Raw genomic sequence first — 18,749 nt, forward strand, 5'->3', positions numbered from 1 at the left:
AATATTATACATTTTTTTCAAATACAGTAATAGAGGGGGTTCAAGCAAGTCATATGGAGGGAGATGTTGAGGGGAGAGTGTAGGAGGAGAAGGAGGAAAAACATTATGGGAAGCCCACCAGAAATATCAGGAAAACATATTGTGTGTTGTCAGAATTGAAGGTGGATAGGGGCTTTCCCCAGGGGGCGCTAGTGGTAAAGAACCCACCTGCCTATGCAGGAGACATAAGAGACGGGCTGGATACCTGGGCTGGGAAGATGTGCTGGAGGAGGAAATGGCAACCCACACCAGTATTCTTGCCTGGAGAATCCCATGGTCAGAGGAACCTGGCAGGCTACAGTTCATAGAGGTGCAAAGAGTCGGACACGTTCTGAAGCAACTTAGCAGCACCCAGGGACTTCCCCAATTGTCCAGTGGTTAAAACTCTGCCTTCTAATGCAGAGGGTGTGGGTTCAATCCCTAGTCAGGGAACTAAGGTCTCACATGCAATGGAATGTGGCCGAAAATTAAAAAAAAAAACAACTGAAAGTAGATAAACAGGGCCTCTCCCTGGTGAATGGAGCACTTTGAGAAGTCCCCAGCTGCCTCTGAAAGTGTCTAGGCCTTGACTGACTCCACCTTTCTTTCTCACCACGCTATTCTTTTTTTGAGAGCTGACCAATAGTAATGTCAAGAAGCACTTTACTTTCTTCTTTTTAAAAAAATACTTAGTTTTTATCTATTTTGGCTGTGCTGGGTCTTTGTTGGCACACATGGGCTCAGTAGTTGCGCCACCTGGGCTTAATTATGGTATGTGGGATCTTAGTTCCCCGGCCAGGGATTGAACTCGGGCCCCCTCAGCATGGAGTCTCATCCACTGGACCACCAGGGGAGTCCCAAGGAGCACTTTTCTACCAGGGCCATAATCTGTTATTCAGGAGAGATGGCCCTTCCAGGCAAAGCCATACGCTAGTCTTCCGATGACTGGCTTTGCTGCCTAAAGCATGAAGGGCGCTGAACATCCAATAGCTCACTGTCCTCACTTGGAGCTTATCCTCAAAGAGCTTGACTTCTAACCCATTTTAATTTGAGGCAAAAACATTAGGAGAGTTGATCCTAATATGCTAGCAACTGTGAACCCCAACTTTATGAAATGAAATATCATTTCTCAGCTACTTTGCCATGTTACTCAACTGTTGCCTTTGCCCATTTGCGGGAAACTCAACTGAAACCATCCCTGACCACCCCCTGCAATAGCTCATTGTCTCCTCAGACAATGATGGGATGCTTTTGCTGCACTTGTACCAAGCCTAGGTACAAAACAATCCCAGAAATGCCCTTTTTACCCTGTATTGGAAACACCATGTAACAATGGGAAACCATGAGTGTGGTGTCAAGTGCCAATTTCTCCAGCTGCTGAGACCACAAATCTAAAGTCCTGTGTTTTTCCATCATTAGATCACTAGTGACTACAGGGATGTCTCTGAGACTGATTTTTTTTTTTTTTTTTTTTTGATTATTAAAAAGTAAAGAGACTTTCCTGGTAGTCCAGTGGTGAAGAATCCGCCTTGCTATGCAGAGAACATGGGTTTGATCCCTAGTCAGGGAACTAGGATCCCACATACCTCAGAGCAACTAAACCCATGTGCCACAACTAAGACCTGATGTGGTCAAATAAATATTTTTAAAAAGATCTCCTGGAAAAAAAATACGTAGAGAAGGAAGTTTTTATTTTAGTAGGATTTTTTCTAACAATGGGGTCTGAATGACACAATGACACAGGTGTACCTGTATCTGGCTGGTGTCAGTGGGTTTCTATATTTCATGAGCAAGACTCAGAGAGAGCTTGAGGGCCCAGGCAAGGAGGTTAACTGAAGATGTTAATTGACAGCTTCCAAGGTTGCTTCCTATAGCTATATATCCTGAGCACCACCCACTGCCTCTTCTAAAATTAGTCTCTTAAACAACTATTTAATTCCTCTGCTTCCCAGGGCAACCAACCAAGACCACAGTGAAAGTAACAAGAAAATACCTCTGAGAGTAAAGCTCTTACAGTCACATAAATAAAAAAGTTAATTCACCGTTGTATTTATTTGTCAGACAATTGTAAGTCACTGCAGGGGACAAGTGAAACATCTTTATCTCTGTCCCCTAGGAACTTAAAATATAACTGAGAGGAAAAGCACACACCAATTGTAATTTAAATATCTTCACTGATTTTTAAAAAAAGGAAAAATAGAAAAAAGTATAAAAAAGAAAATCATTAACTTTTTCATCGAGTTCCTTATAAATATTTCTCTTCATTTTTATGTGCTTTTAAAAATAAAATGACTGCCACACTACATATATAGTTTTGTATTCTGCTACTTTGACTTAATTTTACTTACCAGGAGAAGCAGAAAAGGAAGTCTTTATCCCCCCTTCCAACGTTACAGCATATATGATAGATAAAGGGTTAATATTATATAGACACAGGCTCTTACAAATGAAGAAAAATAATGGAACACCTCAATAGAAATAAAGAATCCACCGGCAATGCAGGAGACCCTGGGTTCACTCCCTGGGTTGGGAAGATCCCCTGGAGAAGGGAAAGGCTACCCACTCCAGTATTCTGGCCTGGAGAATTCCATGGATAGCCCAATGAGGTCGCAAAGAGTCAAACGTGACTGTCTGACATTCACTTTCTTTCTTTCAATAGAAATGGGCAAAGAACACACAAGTAGAGAAGTCACCAAAAAAGAAATACAAGTGGCCAATAAACAACAACAAAATACAAGTGGCCAATTTTAAATAAATATTTAAACTATTCAAATTCACTAGAAATTCAAGAAATGCAAAATAACTAATGAGGTCTCATTTTTCACCAACCAAATTGGCAAACATTTTATATAATATCCATTTCTTCAGTGGGATATCTAGTACATGAATAAAAGCCTTGAGATATTCACATCTTTCTCTACTGGAGTTTTTATCCTTAAGGAAAAAGGCATTATAACCTACAGGCTAGCACAGGGAACTCCCTTCAGCCCTCCGCAATGACCCACATGGGATAAGAATTCAAAAAAGTGGACACATGTATATGCACAACTGATTCACTTCGTTGTCTAGCAGAAACAAACACAACACTGTAAATCAACTTATACTCCAAAAAATGTTTTTAAAAAGTAAAGAAGTAAAAAAGCATTGTAATTTACAATAGGTAAAAAAAACAAAACTGAAAGCAATATAAATATTATGTAGCATTGATTCAGTTGAGTTCAGTCACTCGGTCGTGTCCGAATCTACGCAATCCCAAGGACTGCAGCACGCCAGGCTTCCCTATACATCACCAACACCTGGAACTTGCTCAAACTCATGTCCATCAAGTCGGTAATGCCATCCAACGATCTCATCCTCTGTTATCCCCTTCTCCTTCTGCCTTCAATCTTGCCCAGCATCAGGACCTTCCCCAATGAGTCAGTTCTTCAAATTAGGTGGCCAAAGTACTGGAGTTTCGGCTTCAGCATCAGTCCATCAGTAGCACTGATTAAATTACTGTATATTCATCAGTGGACTTCCCTGATAGCTCAGTTGGTAAAGAATCCACCTGCAATGTAGGAGACTCCAGTTAGAGTCCTGGTTTGGGAAGATTCGCTGGAGAAGGATAGGCTACCCAATCCAATATTCTTGAGATTACTTTGTGGTTCAGCTGGTAAAGAATCCTCCTGCAATGTGGGAGACCTGGGTTTGATTGCTGGGTTGGGAAGAACCCCTGGAGAAGGGAAAAGCTATCCACTGCAGTATTCTGGCGTGGAGAATTCCATGGACTGTATGATCCATGGGGTTACAAAGAGTGGACACCACTGACTTTCACATGAATAAAATATGTACAGAAATTAAACATCATATTTTCCTTTTTAAAAATTTTTATTGAAGTATGATCGATCTACAATGTTGTGCCAATCCCAGGTGTGAATCTGGGAAAAAGTGAAACTGCTATGCAAACACATAAATCCACTCCTTTTGAGATCTCCCTACCACACAGGCCATCACAGAGCGCTGAGTAGAGTTCCTTGTGCTACACAGTAGGTCCTTATTAGTATCTATTTTATATACGGTAGTGTGTGTGTCAATTCCCAATCTTCCAGTTTATCCCTCCCCCTCTCATTACCTCCCCCCAACCGTTAAGTTTATTTTCTACCTCTGTAAATCTATTTCTGTTTTGTAGATAAGTTCATTTGTACCCCCCCTTTTTTTTAGATTCCACATATAAGTGATATCATATGATATTTGTCTTTCTCTATCTGACTTCACTCAGTATGAGAATCTCTGTGTGTTAGTCCCTCGGTCGTGTCCCATTCTTAGCAGCCCCAAGGGGTTTAGCCAACCAGGTTCCTCCGTCCATAGGATTTTTCGGGCAAGAATACTGGAGTGGGTTGCCATTTCCTTCTCCAATGAGAATCTCTAGGTCCATCCATGTCGCTGCAAGTGGCATTGTTTTGTTCTTTTTAATGGCTGAGTAATATTCCATTGTATATATATACCACATCTTCTTTATCCAGTCCTCTGTCAGTGGACATTTAGGTTGTGTCTATGTCCTGGCCATTGTGAATAGTGCTGCAATAAACATGGGGTGCATGTATCTTTTCAAATTATCTTCTTTTCTGGGTATATGCCCAGGAGTGGGACTGCTGGATCATATAATAGTTCTATTTTCAGTTTTTTAAGGAACTTCCATACTCTGCTCCATAGTGGCTGTACCAGTTTGCATTCCCACCAACAGTGTATGAGCGTTTCATTTTCTCCACATCCTCTCCAGCATTTATTGTTTGTAGACTTTTTGATGATGGCCCTTCTGACTGGTGTGATGTTTTCATTTGCATTTCTCTAGTAATTAGTGATGCTGAGCATCTTTTTATGTGCTTCGGACAGGCCCTTTCTTGTTCACTGTCTTATTTGATGGTTACAGAGAAGTAGGCTGGATGTCAAACACCCTCAGTCCAACTGGCCTGCTCAGGGTCCTCAGCCTGGATTGTTGTTCAGTCACTCAGTCGTCTCCAACTCTTTGCAACCGCACGGGCTGCAGCACGCCAGGTTTGCCTGTCTTTCACCACACCTCGGAGCTTGCTCAGACTCATGTCCATTGAGTCAGTGATGCCATCCAACCATCTCATCCTTTGCCAACCCCTTCTCCTCCTGCCTTCTGTCTTTCCCAGAATCAGGGTCTTTCTAATGAGCCGGCTCTTTGCATCAAGTGGCCAAAGTATAGGAGCTTCAGCTTCAACATCAGTCCTTCTAATGAATATTCAGGATTGATTTCCTTTAGGATTGACTGGTTTGATCTACTTGCAGTTCAAGGGGCCCCGGATGAGAAACCCAGTAACCTGCCTCCCTCTTCAGGGGCCTTGTGCCCATCTTCTTTTCCATGACATGATAATTAGACCTCAATTCCTTATAGTCTGTGACTAATTCCATAGAAGCCTGTGGCTCCTGTCTCTTATGGGTAGCATAGATATATTGTGAAAGCATTCTGGGATCAAGCACTCTGACACTGTAGACAGGTTAGATGTCCAACAACCAAGTCAACAAGATAATTTCATGGTGAGAGTGCTCTGAAAAAATAAAATGTGAGAGTCATTTGGAGTCACCCAGCTAGAGACCAGATGGGTGCGAAGAAGTGGAACTTGAGCAAAGGCAGTCAGAGAAGTCTTATCTGAGGAGATGATTCTCCAGCTGAGACCTCAGTGAAGAAGAGAAGGCAGCGTGCGATGACCCGAGAGGACTGGGGAAAGCGGCAGAGGAGTCGGGAAAGGGGGCCCGTGAGGAGAGAAAGTGGGCTGGGTTGGCCAGGGAGAAGAGGAGGGGTCTATGGTTGGCCTCCACAGTGAGGAGACTGGAGCCTAAGGTGGAGCCCGTGTCTGAATCTCTGGCCCTCTCTGCCGTTCTTTCCACCCTCCTGACCTCTCCCAAAGTCAAGCCTTTGAGGCCGTGAGCATAAAGGCAAGCATCTACACACACACACACACACACACGCACATGCACACGCACACACACACGCACATGCACACGCACATTCACGTATGCATACAGCGGTCACAGGAAGCACAAAGGAGCCTGGAAGGAGTTCCAGTTCTACACTGACTAGTCCGGAGCTTGCCAAACCAACAGCTGACTCTTGAGCCACAGACAAGGAGTTTCTGAAGTGAAGAAACACTTGTTGAGAACTTTGAGGGCTGACATCAAAGGGGAAGAACTGCTCCGTGCTTGTGGTTAGCTGAGAAAGTGCCCACTTGAGGCAAAGGGATGACCTCTGTGTGGTCTGCAGAGGAAGCGAGGGGCCCGCGTGCCAGAGAGAAGGGAAAAGCTTCTCAAGCTTCTGGAGCCAGCCCGGCCAGCCTGACTGAAAGCAGGTGTGACCCACTTACTGCCGCCGGCAGGAAAGCCCCCCAACTCTGCCCACTTTCTTGATGAAATGAGGTGGTTGCTTTCTTTTCTCTGCCTTAGGATGTTGCCCCTGTAGGAGTAATTTCAAATATGTTAGTGATCACAATTCATGTGAAAAATTTTAATTTCCCCCGTTATAAACAAAGACTGTCAGTTAGAGTAAAATCTTAAAATGCAGGCATAGACGATCTACAAAAAGAGTTAAAATAAAAGACATTGGTTTTACGCCTTTAGCAATCACATTTTCCTGGGAGTGATTAGGGAGCCAGAGGACTTCCCCTGATCCCCAGCATTTACCTTGTGATCTCAAGTATGTTGACCTCTGAACCTTCTTTTGCTTACCACCAAAATGGAAAGGGGATAATGATCAATCCCTCCAGGGCTGTGAGGAGGATGATTATATAATGACTGTGGGAGGGACCATGGTGTGTTTAATCAGTCGTGTGCACTTTGGTATGAACAAGTTTCTGATTCTTTCCGGAGACCAGGTTTAGATCAGGAGGTGGGCCAAAGCTCAGAAGCATCCGGGAGTGAGATCAGGGTCCAGACTTTACCTTTGGCCTTAGAGTCACTGGGGGAGGGGGACGGGAGGGTGGAAAGAGTCGAGGACTGGCTAGCCAACCCTGAAAGCAATAGAAGGCAGACTCCCAGGCCCAGGCCCATTTTACCGGGATGGGTGGGTGTTGACTATTGGCGCTGAGTGACACAAGAAGTGGAGGAGGAAGTGAGAGCAACGGTGGAAAGTGAGGAAATTCTGGAAACAGGAATTAGGGGAGAGGCCAAACCTGTTCAACCTCTCCTTCAATAGGCATCATTGAAACCACTTACACCAAGCCCTGTGCTAGGTGCAGATGAGAAAGCCACTCCAAAGCCCATTTCTTTAGATTCCCTTCTTTGTGTTACACCTAGAGATTTTTGGCATTTCACCTCACATCCAGAGTCACTAACAAGTAGGCCTACAATGAGAAATTCAAGCCAGTCTGAAACGACATTCCACCTTTTCTGGTCTAGTACTCATAAACACCATTTCCACACATTTTTGTTGTTCAGTCGCTGAGTCGTGTCTGACTCTTTGTGACCCCATGGACTGCAGCACGCCAGGCTTCCCTGTCCATCACTATCTCTGGGAGCCTGCTCAAACTCATGTCCATTGAGTCGGTGATGCCATCCAACCATCTCATCCTCTGTTGTTCCCTTCTCCTCCTGCCTTCAATCTTTCCCAGCAGCAGGGTCTTTTCTAATAAGTCAGCTCTTTGTATCAGGTGGCCATAGTACTGAAGCTTCAGCTTCGGCATTAGTCCTTCCCATGAATATTCAGGGTTGATTTCCTTTAGGATTGACTGGTTTAATATCCTTGCAGTCCAAGAGTCTTCTCCAACACCACAGTTCAAACACATCAGTTCTTCGGTGCTCAGCCTTCTTTCTTTTTTTATTTCCACACATAGTCCCCAGCTTTTTGCTGGTATTAATTAGCAAGATCTTATGATACCTTTGGTATGTAAGCCTTCTCCCAGATTTTTGTATATATCTCCCTAGAGCATAACATTTAGCTCTAGTTATTGGCTCAGAGAGGTGAAGCATCTCACCCAGAGTCACACAGCTAGTATGTGGTTCCAGAGCCTGGATGCTTAACTCATCTTTGCTTTAAAACAAGCACTTTGCATATAACTCCTAAAGGATTCCTGAAGGTCACAGAGTCAAATCCCTGCTGCTGCTGCTGGGAACACTGAAGTGGGGAGATAGAAAGTGTCTTGTCAAAGGTCAGAGGTCAGGGACAGAACCAAGCCTATTTTCTGCTCTACTCAGCGCCAACCTGGGCAAAGCCTGGCCCTGGATTCGGAGAAAACTTCCTTTCACCTGCGTAAACTCCCCTCTCCTACCCCAGGGTTCCCCGATCCCTCCCCAGCCAGGCTCAGGGAGGAGCCCATGTTAGCGGGGTCTCCTTGCCCCTGCAGGGAAGTTCTGGCATATCTCTGACCTGCACCTGGACCCCGACTACAAGGTATCTGAAGACCCTCTCCAGGTGTGCCCTTCTGCGGGCTCCCAGCCGGTACCCAACGCAGGCCCCTGGGGAGACTACCTCTGCGATTCTCCCTGGATCCTCATCAACTCCTCCATCTACGCCATGAAGGAGATCGAGCCAGAGCCAGACTTCATCCTCTGGACCGGGTGAGAGCCATCACCACAGCTACCTTTCCCTGGCCACTGCGAGTGCCCCCTGCCCTCCTGGCACCTGCCCCAAACCATCTCCCTTAGTCCTCACACCAGCCCTGTTGCAGAGAGGATGAACCTGAAACTCAAAGCTTGTCCGTCGGAGCCTGGGCCTGGCTGATTTCAGGGTCTGTGCCCTTGACCTCGTGTCTCCCAGACTCAGCAGAACTTGGCACACACTGAGGCTGGGGACACGGTCATGGCATGTTTGGGCATGTGGGGAACCCTTGGATTTCAAGCCGGGGGATGAACCCTAGTACCACTCCCACCAGAGTTTAGGGGCTACAAGCCCCAGAGATCCAAATGCAGGGAGAAGAGACAGCTAGGAGGGGTGAAGGTGGGCCAGCACTGGGACCAAGTGTCCTGGCCAGCTGTGGGCCACCCCTGGCTGCCTGGCCTTGGGGGTCCTCCCTGGTCAGAGCTGGGCCTGCATAGAGAGAGCTTGAGGGGCAATTTCAGTTCAGCCATAGCGATGCCATTTCTGCTACTCCTCCAAGGATACTGCTGTAAGTCCTCCAACTTCCCTCAGCACTCGTGGTCCCCCCTTCACTCACTCGATCCTTCTCTCCCTCTCTTGGTAGATCAGCCTGCCCTGTGCTTACCCATGGGCAGATGTGGGGGAACAGAGATAATAGGGACCCCGACCCCCCTTCAGGGAGCTCAAGGTCTCCTGGGTGATACAGACGAGGTCACTGACTATGATATCCCAGCGAGGGGAGAGGAGCACTGAGCGGATGGGGGAGTTTCACAGGGCCCCTGACTTCCTCTGGTGAAACTGGGAGGACTTCCTGTAGGAAGTGGTGAGCCAGAGAGCGGGTAAGCAGGGTTGGCTGGAACTCTGGCTTCCTGGGCCCTCTTCTAGCCTCTATAGACACTTCCATAACGTGGAGCAAACCCACGACGGCCCTAGCTGTCTCTCACTGACATGGGAGTGACCGGAATGACCCTCACATGGACAGAAATTGGTGGAGTAAGGCTGGACCCTTAAGAAATGTGACTGTGTCTCAGAGAAGCCTGGGCAGCCCTGGTTTCCCGGGGCTCAGGAATCAATCCAAGGAGAAAGTGAATTTTAGGCCATGACTCTGGCCCCTGCTCCCTGAGAAGGGGCCCTTGGAGAAATGAGTAACATTCTAAAAGGCATGATCCCTCTGAGAAATTCACCATCCTTTAACAGAAAAGCATGATTTTTCTGGGAAATCTCTGGGACTTGCAGAGGTTATGACATTGGATGAGAGGACCTCTAGGGCCCCTTTTTAATTCTTCAGTTTCTAAGAAATTTGGCCTCTCCTGGGAGAATCGCAATCCCTTGGGGAATAACCTGTAGCAATTGGATATGTTTTCTGTCACACAGAATTAAATCTTCCAGACTAGGGGAAAATGGAATTTTGTTCCGATGTCTTTGGATTCCTGGCCTGTCCTCAGGGAGGACAGGGCTCCAAGGCCCCTCTTGCTGTCCTAATGAGGGTATCAGAGACACTGCAGGATGTAATGGATATGAGCATAGACTCTGGAGCCAGGCTGACTGGTTCAAACCCTGGCTCCACCACTGTCTGGCTGTATACTCTTAGGCAGGATTCTTCACTTTTCTGTGCCTTGGTTTCTTTATCTGTCAAATGGGGTAACAATAGAAGCTCCACTGTAGGGTTATTATGAAGAATAAATGAGTGGATACGGGTTCCACACACGGCAAGTACCCGGCACAAAGCGAGCCAGTGTGGACTGCCAGTAGTGGTCTCCGTGTGATTCAGCTAGTTAACTTCCCCAGGGAGTCTTGGGGCACAGCTATTTCACCCCGCAGTCCAACAGAGTCCTCAGGCTTTAGATTGTGGGGGCTCCTATCACCCCCCAAACCGCCCTTCCTCCTTCTTTCCCCAAGCGTCCCTTCCCTCTTCTTCTTCCTTCTTGCTGCACCTTTCTAAGATTGATCCAGGAATTTAGGCCTGTCAAATAGGGGGTGGGGTGGGGGCTAAATGGTCCTGGGGTAGGCCCTGGACCTGCCAGAGTACATCCGGATGCTTTATTATGAAGCCAGATCTAAACCTGCCAGAGTACATCCGGATGCTTTATTATGAAGGCAGATCCAAACTCCTTGGAACCCTTGGGTCAAGGAATGAACTCAGATCAGCTTTTCCACACCACCGAGTCGATGATGCCATCCAACCGTCTCATCCTCTGTTGCCTTCTTCTCCTTTGGCCTTCAATCTTTCCCAGCATGAGGATTTTTTCCAATGAGTCGGCTCTTCGCATCAGGTGGCCAAAGTACTGGAGCTTCAGCTGCAGCATCAGTCCTTCCAATGAATATTCAGGACTGATTTCCTTTAGGATGGACTGGTTTGATCTTGCTGTCCAAGGGACTCTCTCAAGAGTCTTCTCTAACACCATAGATCAAAAGTATCAATTCTTTGACACTCAGCCTTCTTTATGGTCCAACTCTTACATCAGTACATGACTAAACCATAGCTCTGAGTATATAGACCTTTGCCAGTAAAGTGAAGTCTCTGCTTTTTAATATTCCGTGTAGGTTTGTCATAGCTTTTCTTCATAGGAGCTGTCATCTTTTAACTTCGTGGCTGCAGCCAATCTGCGCAGTGATTTTGGAACCCTCTGCTGAAGTCCCACAGATACTCTGTTTGAAGTTCCATATTGTCCCTATTTTACAGATGAGCTCGTGGAAGCTCAGAGAGGTTAAACAACTAGCCCAGGGACCCACAGCAGGTTAATGGCAGAGCCAGGGCTTGAACTCGGGCCGGTGTGACTCCCAACACCAGCCCAGTGGCTCCCTCTCAGCAGCTGTCTGAGGCCCAGTCTGCAGCCGGGTCCGGGTAGAGCTGCTTTCTCATGGTGGAGCGGTCCCTTCTTTTCCTTGTGACCCTTCCCGAGCTGCTGGTGTTTTGCAGTGATGACACACCACACGTGCCCAACGAGAGGCTGAGTGAGGTGGCCGTGTTGCAAATTGTGAAGCAGCTGACTCAGCTCATCAGGGAGGCCTTTCCAGGTAAGACTGTGCCCTGGGTCCCCATAAAGCTCCCTGACACCCAGGCAGTGCCTGGCACAGTGGGAGGAAAACAGCACCCAAAGTGCAAAGGGATGACCTTCCCCCACGATGACGACGGCTGCCGGCCAGGTCCCGCAACAGGCACTGCACAGCAATCAGGTCTTACCTTCCAGGAACACTGTAAGGAACGTGAATGAGAGCTTGTCCGCTTGTGAATACACACAGAATCCTACTAATGGTGTTAAAGACCAAATTCAACTGAGTAAATCTGCAGATCTATTTGGCTTTATTCAAGGATTCATGACTCAGGCAGCATCCCACTTAGAAAATAGAAAGGCACTCCAGGGACTTCCCTGGCAGTCCAGTGGTTAAGACTCTGTGCTTCCAATGCAGGGGGTGCAGGTTCGATCCCTGGTTGGGGAAGTAAGATCCCACATGTCGTGTGGTACAGCCAAAAAGAGGAAAAAGATTTAAAAAAAAAAGGAAAGAGGCTCCAAGGAGCTGTACAAATGGAAGGTTTTACAGACAGAAGAGGGTGGAAAAAGGAAGATTCTAGCAAAAAGGGATTGTTTCGGGCAAGGTTACCTTCCTTTAGGGGAAAGGTGGGATCTGTCAAACAGATTTCCTCACTAATGCCCCCTATGTTAATTCCATATTGACTGTTTAAAGGTCACATTCTAGGGAGAGGCTGAAACTTCAGTTAGGTTAGGTATTAACTTGGTTAACACTTGGTTCATTGACCCAGGGTTTAGCACAAGTAACTCCATTTCGGACCTGTTTCTTTTTTATTAATGGAAATGCCTGACATTTCACTGGTTTCTGTCCTGCCTGTATAACACCAGACTTTTAACCCCTTCTCAAGGTGTCTACAGTTACTTTTAAGCATCGTCCCTGGGTAAGTCTCACATGGGCTTGCACACGGCCTTTGCGTCCTCCTATGGCCCTGGAATTGCCATCTACTCTTCTCAAACCATCTTGGCTGCTGGGACTTCTGGGAGATGCAGATTTCCAGCCAAAGTACTGTTTCGTGGTGCATCCAAGGCCTTCAGAGTCTGTGTGAGCAGCCAGGACTGTGAGTGATTATGGCTGCAGCCCCACAGGACATGATGGGGAGACGGTGGTGGGGGACCCCATCTAATGGTCCTTAAAAATGGCTTTAAGCAGGCTGTGCCAAACACAAGATCCTGGGATCTGAATCAGACTCTCAGCCTGCCAGCGGGAGACCTGTGAAAGCAGATCCCTAGGTCCCAACCCCCTCCCCTACCCCAATCGCCCTGGGGTTTTGGTACAGCTGTTTCCTCTGAAGGTCTTCATCGTGGGTCTCTCAGGACCCAGATACAGAATAGTGATAACAAAAATAGGTAATAGTAGCAAGAACGATTATATGTTTCTATGTGTGTGTGTGCTAAGTCGCTTTAGTCATGTCCGATTCTTTGCGACCCCATGGACTGTAGCCCCCCAGGCGCCTCTGTCCTCGGGATTCTCCAGCCAAGAGTACTGGAGTGGGTTGCCATGCTCTCCTCCAGGGGATCTTCCTGACGCAGGGATCAAGCCCACGTTTCTCAAAGCCGTGTTTCTCAAACCTGCGTTTCTCATAGTCTCCTGCATTGGCAGGCGGGTTCTTTACCACTAGCGCCACCTGGGAAGTCCTGTATCTATGTAGAAGTGAAGTGAAGTGAAGTCGCTCAGCCGTCAACTCTTTGCTACCCCATGGACTGTAGCCCACCAGGCTCCTCTGTCCATGGGATTCTCAGGCAAGAGTACTGAGTGGGTTGCCATTTCCTTCTCCTGTCTGACTCTAGGCGACCCCATGGGCTATACAGTCCATAGAATTCTCCAGGCCAGAATACTGGAGTGGGTAGCCTTTCCCTTCACCAGGGGATCTTCCCGACCCAGGGATCAAACCCAGATCTCCCGCATTGCAGGCGGATTCTTTACCAGCTGAGCCACCAGGGAAGCCCTGTATCTATGTATCAAGTGCTGAATGTCAGGCACTCCTCTGAGAATATTGTGTATATGCTTTAGCTTCTTCACTGTCAGGATAATCCTAGAGAGAGGCATTGTTAATGCCTCAGTTTTATTGAAGACAAATGTGATCCTTGTGGCCAAGGAAACAGGCAAGTTCTGGGATGCAAATCCTGGTTTGAGGACACCTCATACCTACCACTCCCACTGCCACTCCGGGGGGGACCCCCACCCCCACCCCAATTCCCACATCTGTCCTTGAGGCAACCTCCTTCCCTCAGTGTAAATCAATTTGTGCAGAGAAGCTGACTGGACACTTCCAGTCTACGTACCTCAACCCAACCAACTCAGACATGCTTGGGCTAGTTAATCTTCCAGCAGAAATCACTGGGGCTTCGGTGGCTCAGATGGTAAAAACAAAATCTGCATGCAATGCAGGAGACCCAGGTTCGATCCCTGGGTCAGGAAGATCCCCTGGAGAAGAGACCGGCAACCTACTGCAGTATTCTTGCCTGGAGAATTCCATGGACAGAGGATTCTGGTAGGCTGCAGTCCATGGGGTTGCAAAGAGTTGGACATGACTGAGCGACTAACACACGGCACACAGGCTCAAACCAGGGCACTCTCCACCATGGTAACTATAGGTATTATTCCCGGTGTATAGATAACAAATCTATGGGTCAAAGCTAGTCAGTTCCTAGGGAGGGGTTCAAATTCAGATCTTACTCTGAGTGCTCTTTTCTCTGCTCCACATGCGGCTTCAGGAATAAAAGTGAAATAATGGAGAAGAAAATGCTTTATTATTATGATTTAACATACAAGTGTAAATGATAAGATTTTATAGTTCATAACATGCTTGCACATGTATTGAATTTCCTAAATCCATTGACTGTAAGATGTTTCATGGTTTTATGTATCGCTAAGAAAAAAAAAAAAAAACGCTGTCCTAAAGTATGACACAGCGCTCTCTCTTGGCCTCAATGGTAAGACATGGCCCACTTGTAGAGATGTTAAAATGAGAACAAATTAGAAGAGGTGAAACAAGGCCTTATCTTATTTGAGAATGGTAGCAACATGGGTCAAGCAGAACACTCCCTGTTATAAAGATAAATAAGCTGAAGCAACCAGTAGGAGAGGAGGAAGAGGCTGAAATTTGAGATTTTGGTTCCATGTCGTGAGTTCTTCTTGTCACGTGCACCTGGGTTCCTCATCAGAGTTGCTGTGAACACTGGCCCCTGCCTCTCCACTGTGGCCGATGGTGAACATGGGTGTGCAAGGCAAGTGATTCGGGTCCCAATTCAGGCTCTGCCACGCTCCAGGTGGGCCAGCCCCTGGACAGTCAGTGTTCTCCCTGTGCAAAATGAGGAAGATAATGGTACCTGCCCTGAGGGCTGTTGTGAGGATTAAATAAGGTAACTCATTCATTCAGTCAGTCAACAAATGTGTCTACTATGGGTGAGACAGCATTCTAGGGATAGGGGACTTGGTCATGAACATGATGCCAGGTGGTGTCTGCATGGAGTTTATGCTTGTAAGGAGCTTCTAGAAGTGCCCAACACAGAGACACAGCAAAAAACCTATTACCCCAAAACTAGGTTTGACTCTTGGTAGGTGTCAAGCCTTCCCTGGTGGCTCAGAGGTTAAAGCATCTGCCTGCAATGCAGGAGACCTGGGTTCGATCCCTGAGTCGGGAAGATCCCCTGGAGAAGGAAATGGCAACCCACTCCAGTACTCTTGCCTGGAGAATTCCATGGAGGGAGGAGCCTGGTAGGCTACAGTCCATGGGGTCGCAAAGAGTCGGACACAACTGAGCGAATTCACTTCACTTCACTTCAGGTGTCAAGCCAAAAGACACAACCAAGCCAAGTATCAGGAGAAGGAAGGATTTAGTCCTTGCCGCAAATAGGGAGAACACCAGGCATCTTTCCCAAAGCAGTGGTTCCCTGAACAATAAACTGGGGCAGTTTTAAGCTAGGGAAGGATATATGCATATACTCATATATATGCATATATTCATGGAGCAACCTGAGCAGGAGAATTCAACATAGAATTAGGGCAAAGTTGACAGAGTCCATGCTTTGGTTGATTGAAGTCATGAGGGTCAGAAAAGGTCAACATCATCATCCCTTAGGTTTCAGTAGTTCTGGTGATCATTGCTGTGTTCAGTCACTAAGTCTGTCTTAGTGACAGGTAACTCTTTGTGACCTCATGACCTGGTGGTTGCAGGGGTTCAGTTTAGTACAGTTCAGTTGCTCAGTCATGTCTGACTCTTTGCGACCCCATGAACTGCAGCATGCCAGGCCTCCCTGTCCATCACCAACTCCCGGAGTCCACCCAAATCCATGTCCATTGTGTCAGTGATGCCATCCAACCCCTTCTCCTCCTGCCCTCCTCCTGCCCTCAATCTTTCCCAGCATTAGGGGCTTTTCAAATGAGTCAGCTCTTCCAATCAGGTGGCCAAAATACTGGAGTTTCAGCTTCAGCATCAGTCCTTCCAATGAACACCCAGGACTGATCTCCTTTAGGGTGGACTGGTTGGATCTCCTTGTAGTCCAAGGGACTCCCAAGAGCCTTCTCCAACACCACATTTTGAAAGCATCAATTCTTCTGCACTCAGCTTTCTTTATAGTCCAACTCTCACATCCATACATGACTACTGGAAAAACCATAGCCTTGACTAGATGGACCTTTGTTGAAAAAGTAATGTCTCTGCTTTTTAATATGATGTCTAGGTTGGTCATAACTTTCCTACCAAGGAGTAAGCCTCTTTTCATTTCATGGCTGTAATTATCATCGGCAGTGATTTTGGAGCCCAGAAAAATAGTCAGCCACTCTTTCCACTGTTTCCCTATCTATTTGCCATGAAGTGATGGGACTGGATGCTATGATCTTAGTTTTCTGAATGTTGAGCTTTAAGCCAAGTTTTTCACTCTCCTCTTTCACTTTCATCAAGAGGCTCTTTAGTTCTTAACTTTCCGCCATAAGGGTGGTGTCATTTGCATATCTGAGGTTATTGATATTTCTCCTGGCAATCTTGATTCCAGCTTGTGCTTCTTCCAGTCCAGCGTTTCTTATGATGTACTCTGCATATAAGTTAAATAAGCAGGGTGACAATATACAGCCTTGACATACTCCTTTTCCTATTTGGAACCAGTCTGTTGTTTCATGACCAGTTCTAACTGTTGCTTCCTGACCTGCATACAGGTTTCTCAAGAAGCAGGTCAGGTGGTCTGGAATTCCCATCTCTGGAAGAATTTTCCAGTTTGTGGCGATCCACACAGTCAAAGGCTTTGGCATAGTCAATAAAGCAGAATGTTTTTCTGAAACTCTTGCTTTTTCAATGATCCAGTGGATGTTGGCAATTTGATCTCTGGTTCCTCTGCCTTTTCCAAAACCAGCTTGAGCATCTGGAAGTTCACAGTTCACGTATTGCTGAAGCCTGACTTGAGAATTTTGAGCATTACTTTACTAGCCTGTGAGATGAGTGCAATTGTGCAGTAGTTTAAACATTCTTTGGCATTGCCTTTCTTTGGGATTGGAATGAAAACTGACCTTTTCCAGTCCTGTGGACACTGCTGAGTTTTCCAAATTTTTTGACATATTGAGTGCAGCACTTTCACAGCATCATCTTTTAGGATTTGAAATAGCTCAACTGGAATTCCATCACCTCCACTAGCTTTATTCGTAGTGATGCTTCCTAAGGCCCACTTGACTTCATATTCCAGGATGTCTGGCTCTAGGTGAGTGATCACACCATCTTGATTATCTGGATGAAGATCTTTTTTGTACAGTTCTTCTGTGTATTTTTGCCACCTCTTCTTAATCTCTTCTGCTTCTGTTAGGTCCATACCATTTCTGTCCTTTAGTGAGTCCATCTTTGCATGAAATGTTCCCTTGGTTCTCTAATTATCTTGAAGAGATCTCTAGTCTTTCCCATTCTATTGTCTTCCTCTATATCTTTGCATTGATCTCTTAGAAAGGCTTTCTTATCTCTCCTTTCTATCCTTTGGAATGCTGCATTCAAATAGGTATATCTTTCCTTTTCTCCTTTGCTTTTCACTTCTCTTCTTTTCACAGTCATTTGTAAGGCCTCCTCAGACAGCCATTTTGCTTTTTTGCATTTCTTTTTCTTGGGGATGCTCTTGATCCCTGTCTCCTATACAATGTCATGAACCTGAGTCCATAGTTCATCAGGCACTCTATCAGATCTAGTCCCTTAAATCTATTTCTCACTTCCACTATATAATCATAAAGGATTTGATTTAGGTCATACCTGTATGGTCTAGTGGTTTTCCCTACTTTCTTCAATTTAAATCTGAATTTGGCAATAAGGAGTTCATGATCTGAGCCACAGCCAGCTCCTGGTCTTGTTTTTGCTGACTGTATAGAGGTTCTCCATCTTTGGCTGCAAAGAATATAATCAATCTGATTTCAGTGTTGATCATCTGGTGATGTCCATGTGTAGAGTCTTCTCTTGTGGTGTTGGAAGAGGGTGTTTGCAATGACCGGTGCGTTCTCTTGGCAAAACTCTATTAGCCTTTGCCCTACTTCATTCTGTACTCCAAGGCCAAACTTGTCTGTTACTCCAGGTGTTTCTTGACTTCCTACTTTTGCATTCTAGTTCCCTGTAATGAAAAGGAGATCTTTTTTGGTGTTAGTTCTAAAAGGTCTTGTAGGTCTTCATAGAACTGTTCAACTTCAGCTTCTTCAGGGTTACTGGTCGGGGCATAGACTTGGATAACCGTGATATTGAATGGTTTGCCTTGGAAAGGAATAGAGATCATTCTGTGGTTTTTGAGATGGCAGGGGTTAAATTCTGTAAAACAGCTCAAGAAAGTGCTTCAGGCTAGTCTTTAACTTTGCAACAGAACTAAAAGTCTTTACAACTGATTCATTATCTTGCTCTTGTTTCTTCTCTTCTTGCTCTTGTTTCTTCTTCTCATTCTCTAGAATGAAAGGTTCTAGACCAGAATGTTCCTTTGTAGAAGATATCTTTAGGTATAACCACTGTTACATGTGTGTAGTTTATTCAACACTATTGTGTATATAGTGGACAAACTTAAGTCCTTATTTGAAACATCTAGTCTTTCTAGATGTTTAGAAGTGCACAAAGTATGTTAAAAGTAGAGGTAATGAAATAACATTTTGTAGATATATCCTTTTGTTAAGTTTCATA

At 45.9% G+C, this 18,749-nt stretch overlaps 1 protein-coding gene across 1 annotated transcript in view; it reads left to right on the plus strand.

Moving 5' to 3' along the window:
- The window catches only part of SMPDL3B (sphingomyelin phosphodiesterase acid like 3B), a 33,377-nt gene that overhangs the window by 6,291 nt on the left and 8,337 nt on the right, over window positions 1–18,749 (plus strand). Inside the window, exons 2-3 of the mRNA XM_065927568.1 lie at window positions 8,358–8,571; window positions 11,511–11,608. Of these exons, the coding sequence (XP_065783640.1) occupies window positions 8,358–8,571; window positions 11,511–11,608 (312 nt within the window). The remainder of the gene's footprint in view (window positions 1–8,357; window positions 8,572–11,510; window positions 11,609–18,749) is intronic.

The sequence above is a fragment of the Muntiacus reevesi genome, chromosome 3 (genome assembly GCF_963930625.1).
Source record: "Muntiacus reevesi chromosome 3, mMunRee1.1, whole genome shotgun sequence".
In the NCBI taxonomy this organism is placed as follows: domain Eukaryota; kingdom Metazoa; phylum Chordata; class Mammalia; order Artiodactyla; family Cervidae; genus Muntiacus; species Muntiacus reevesi.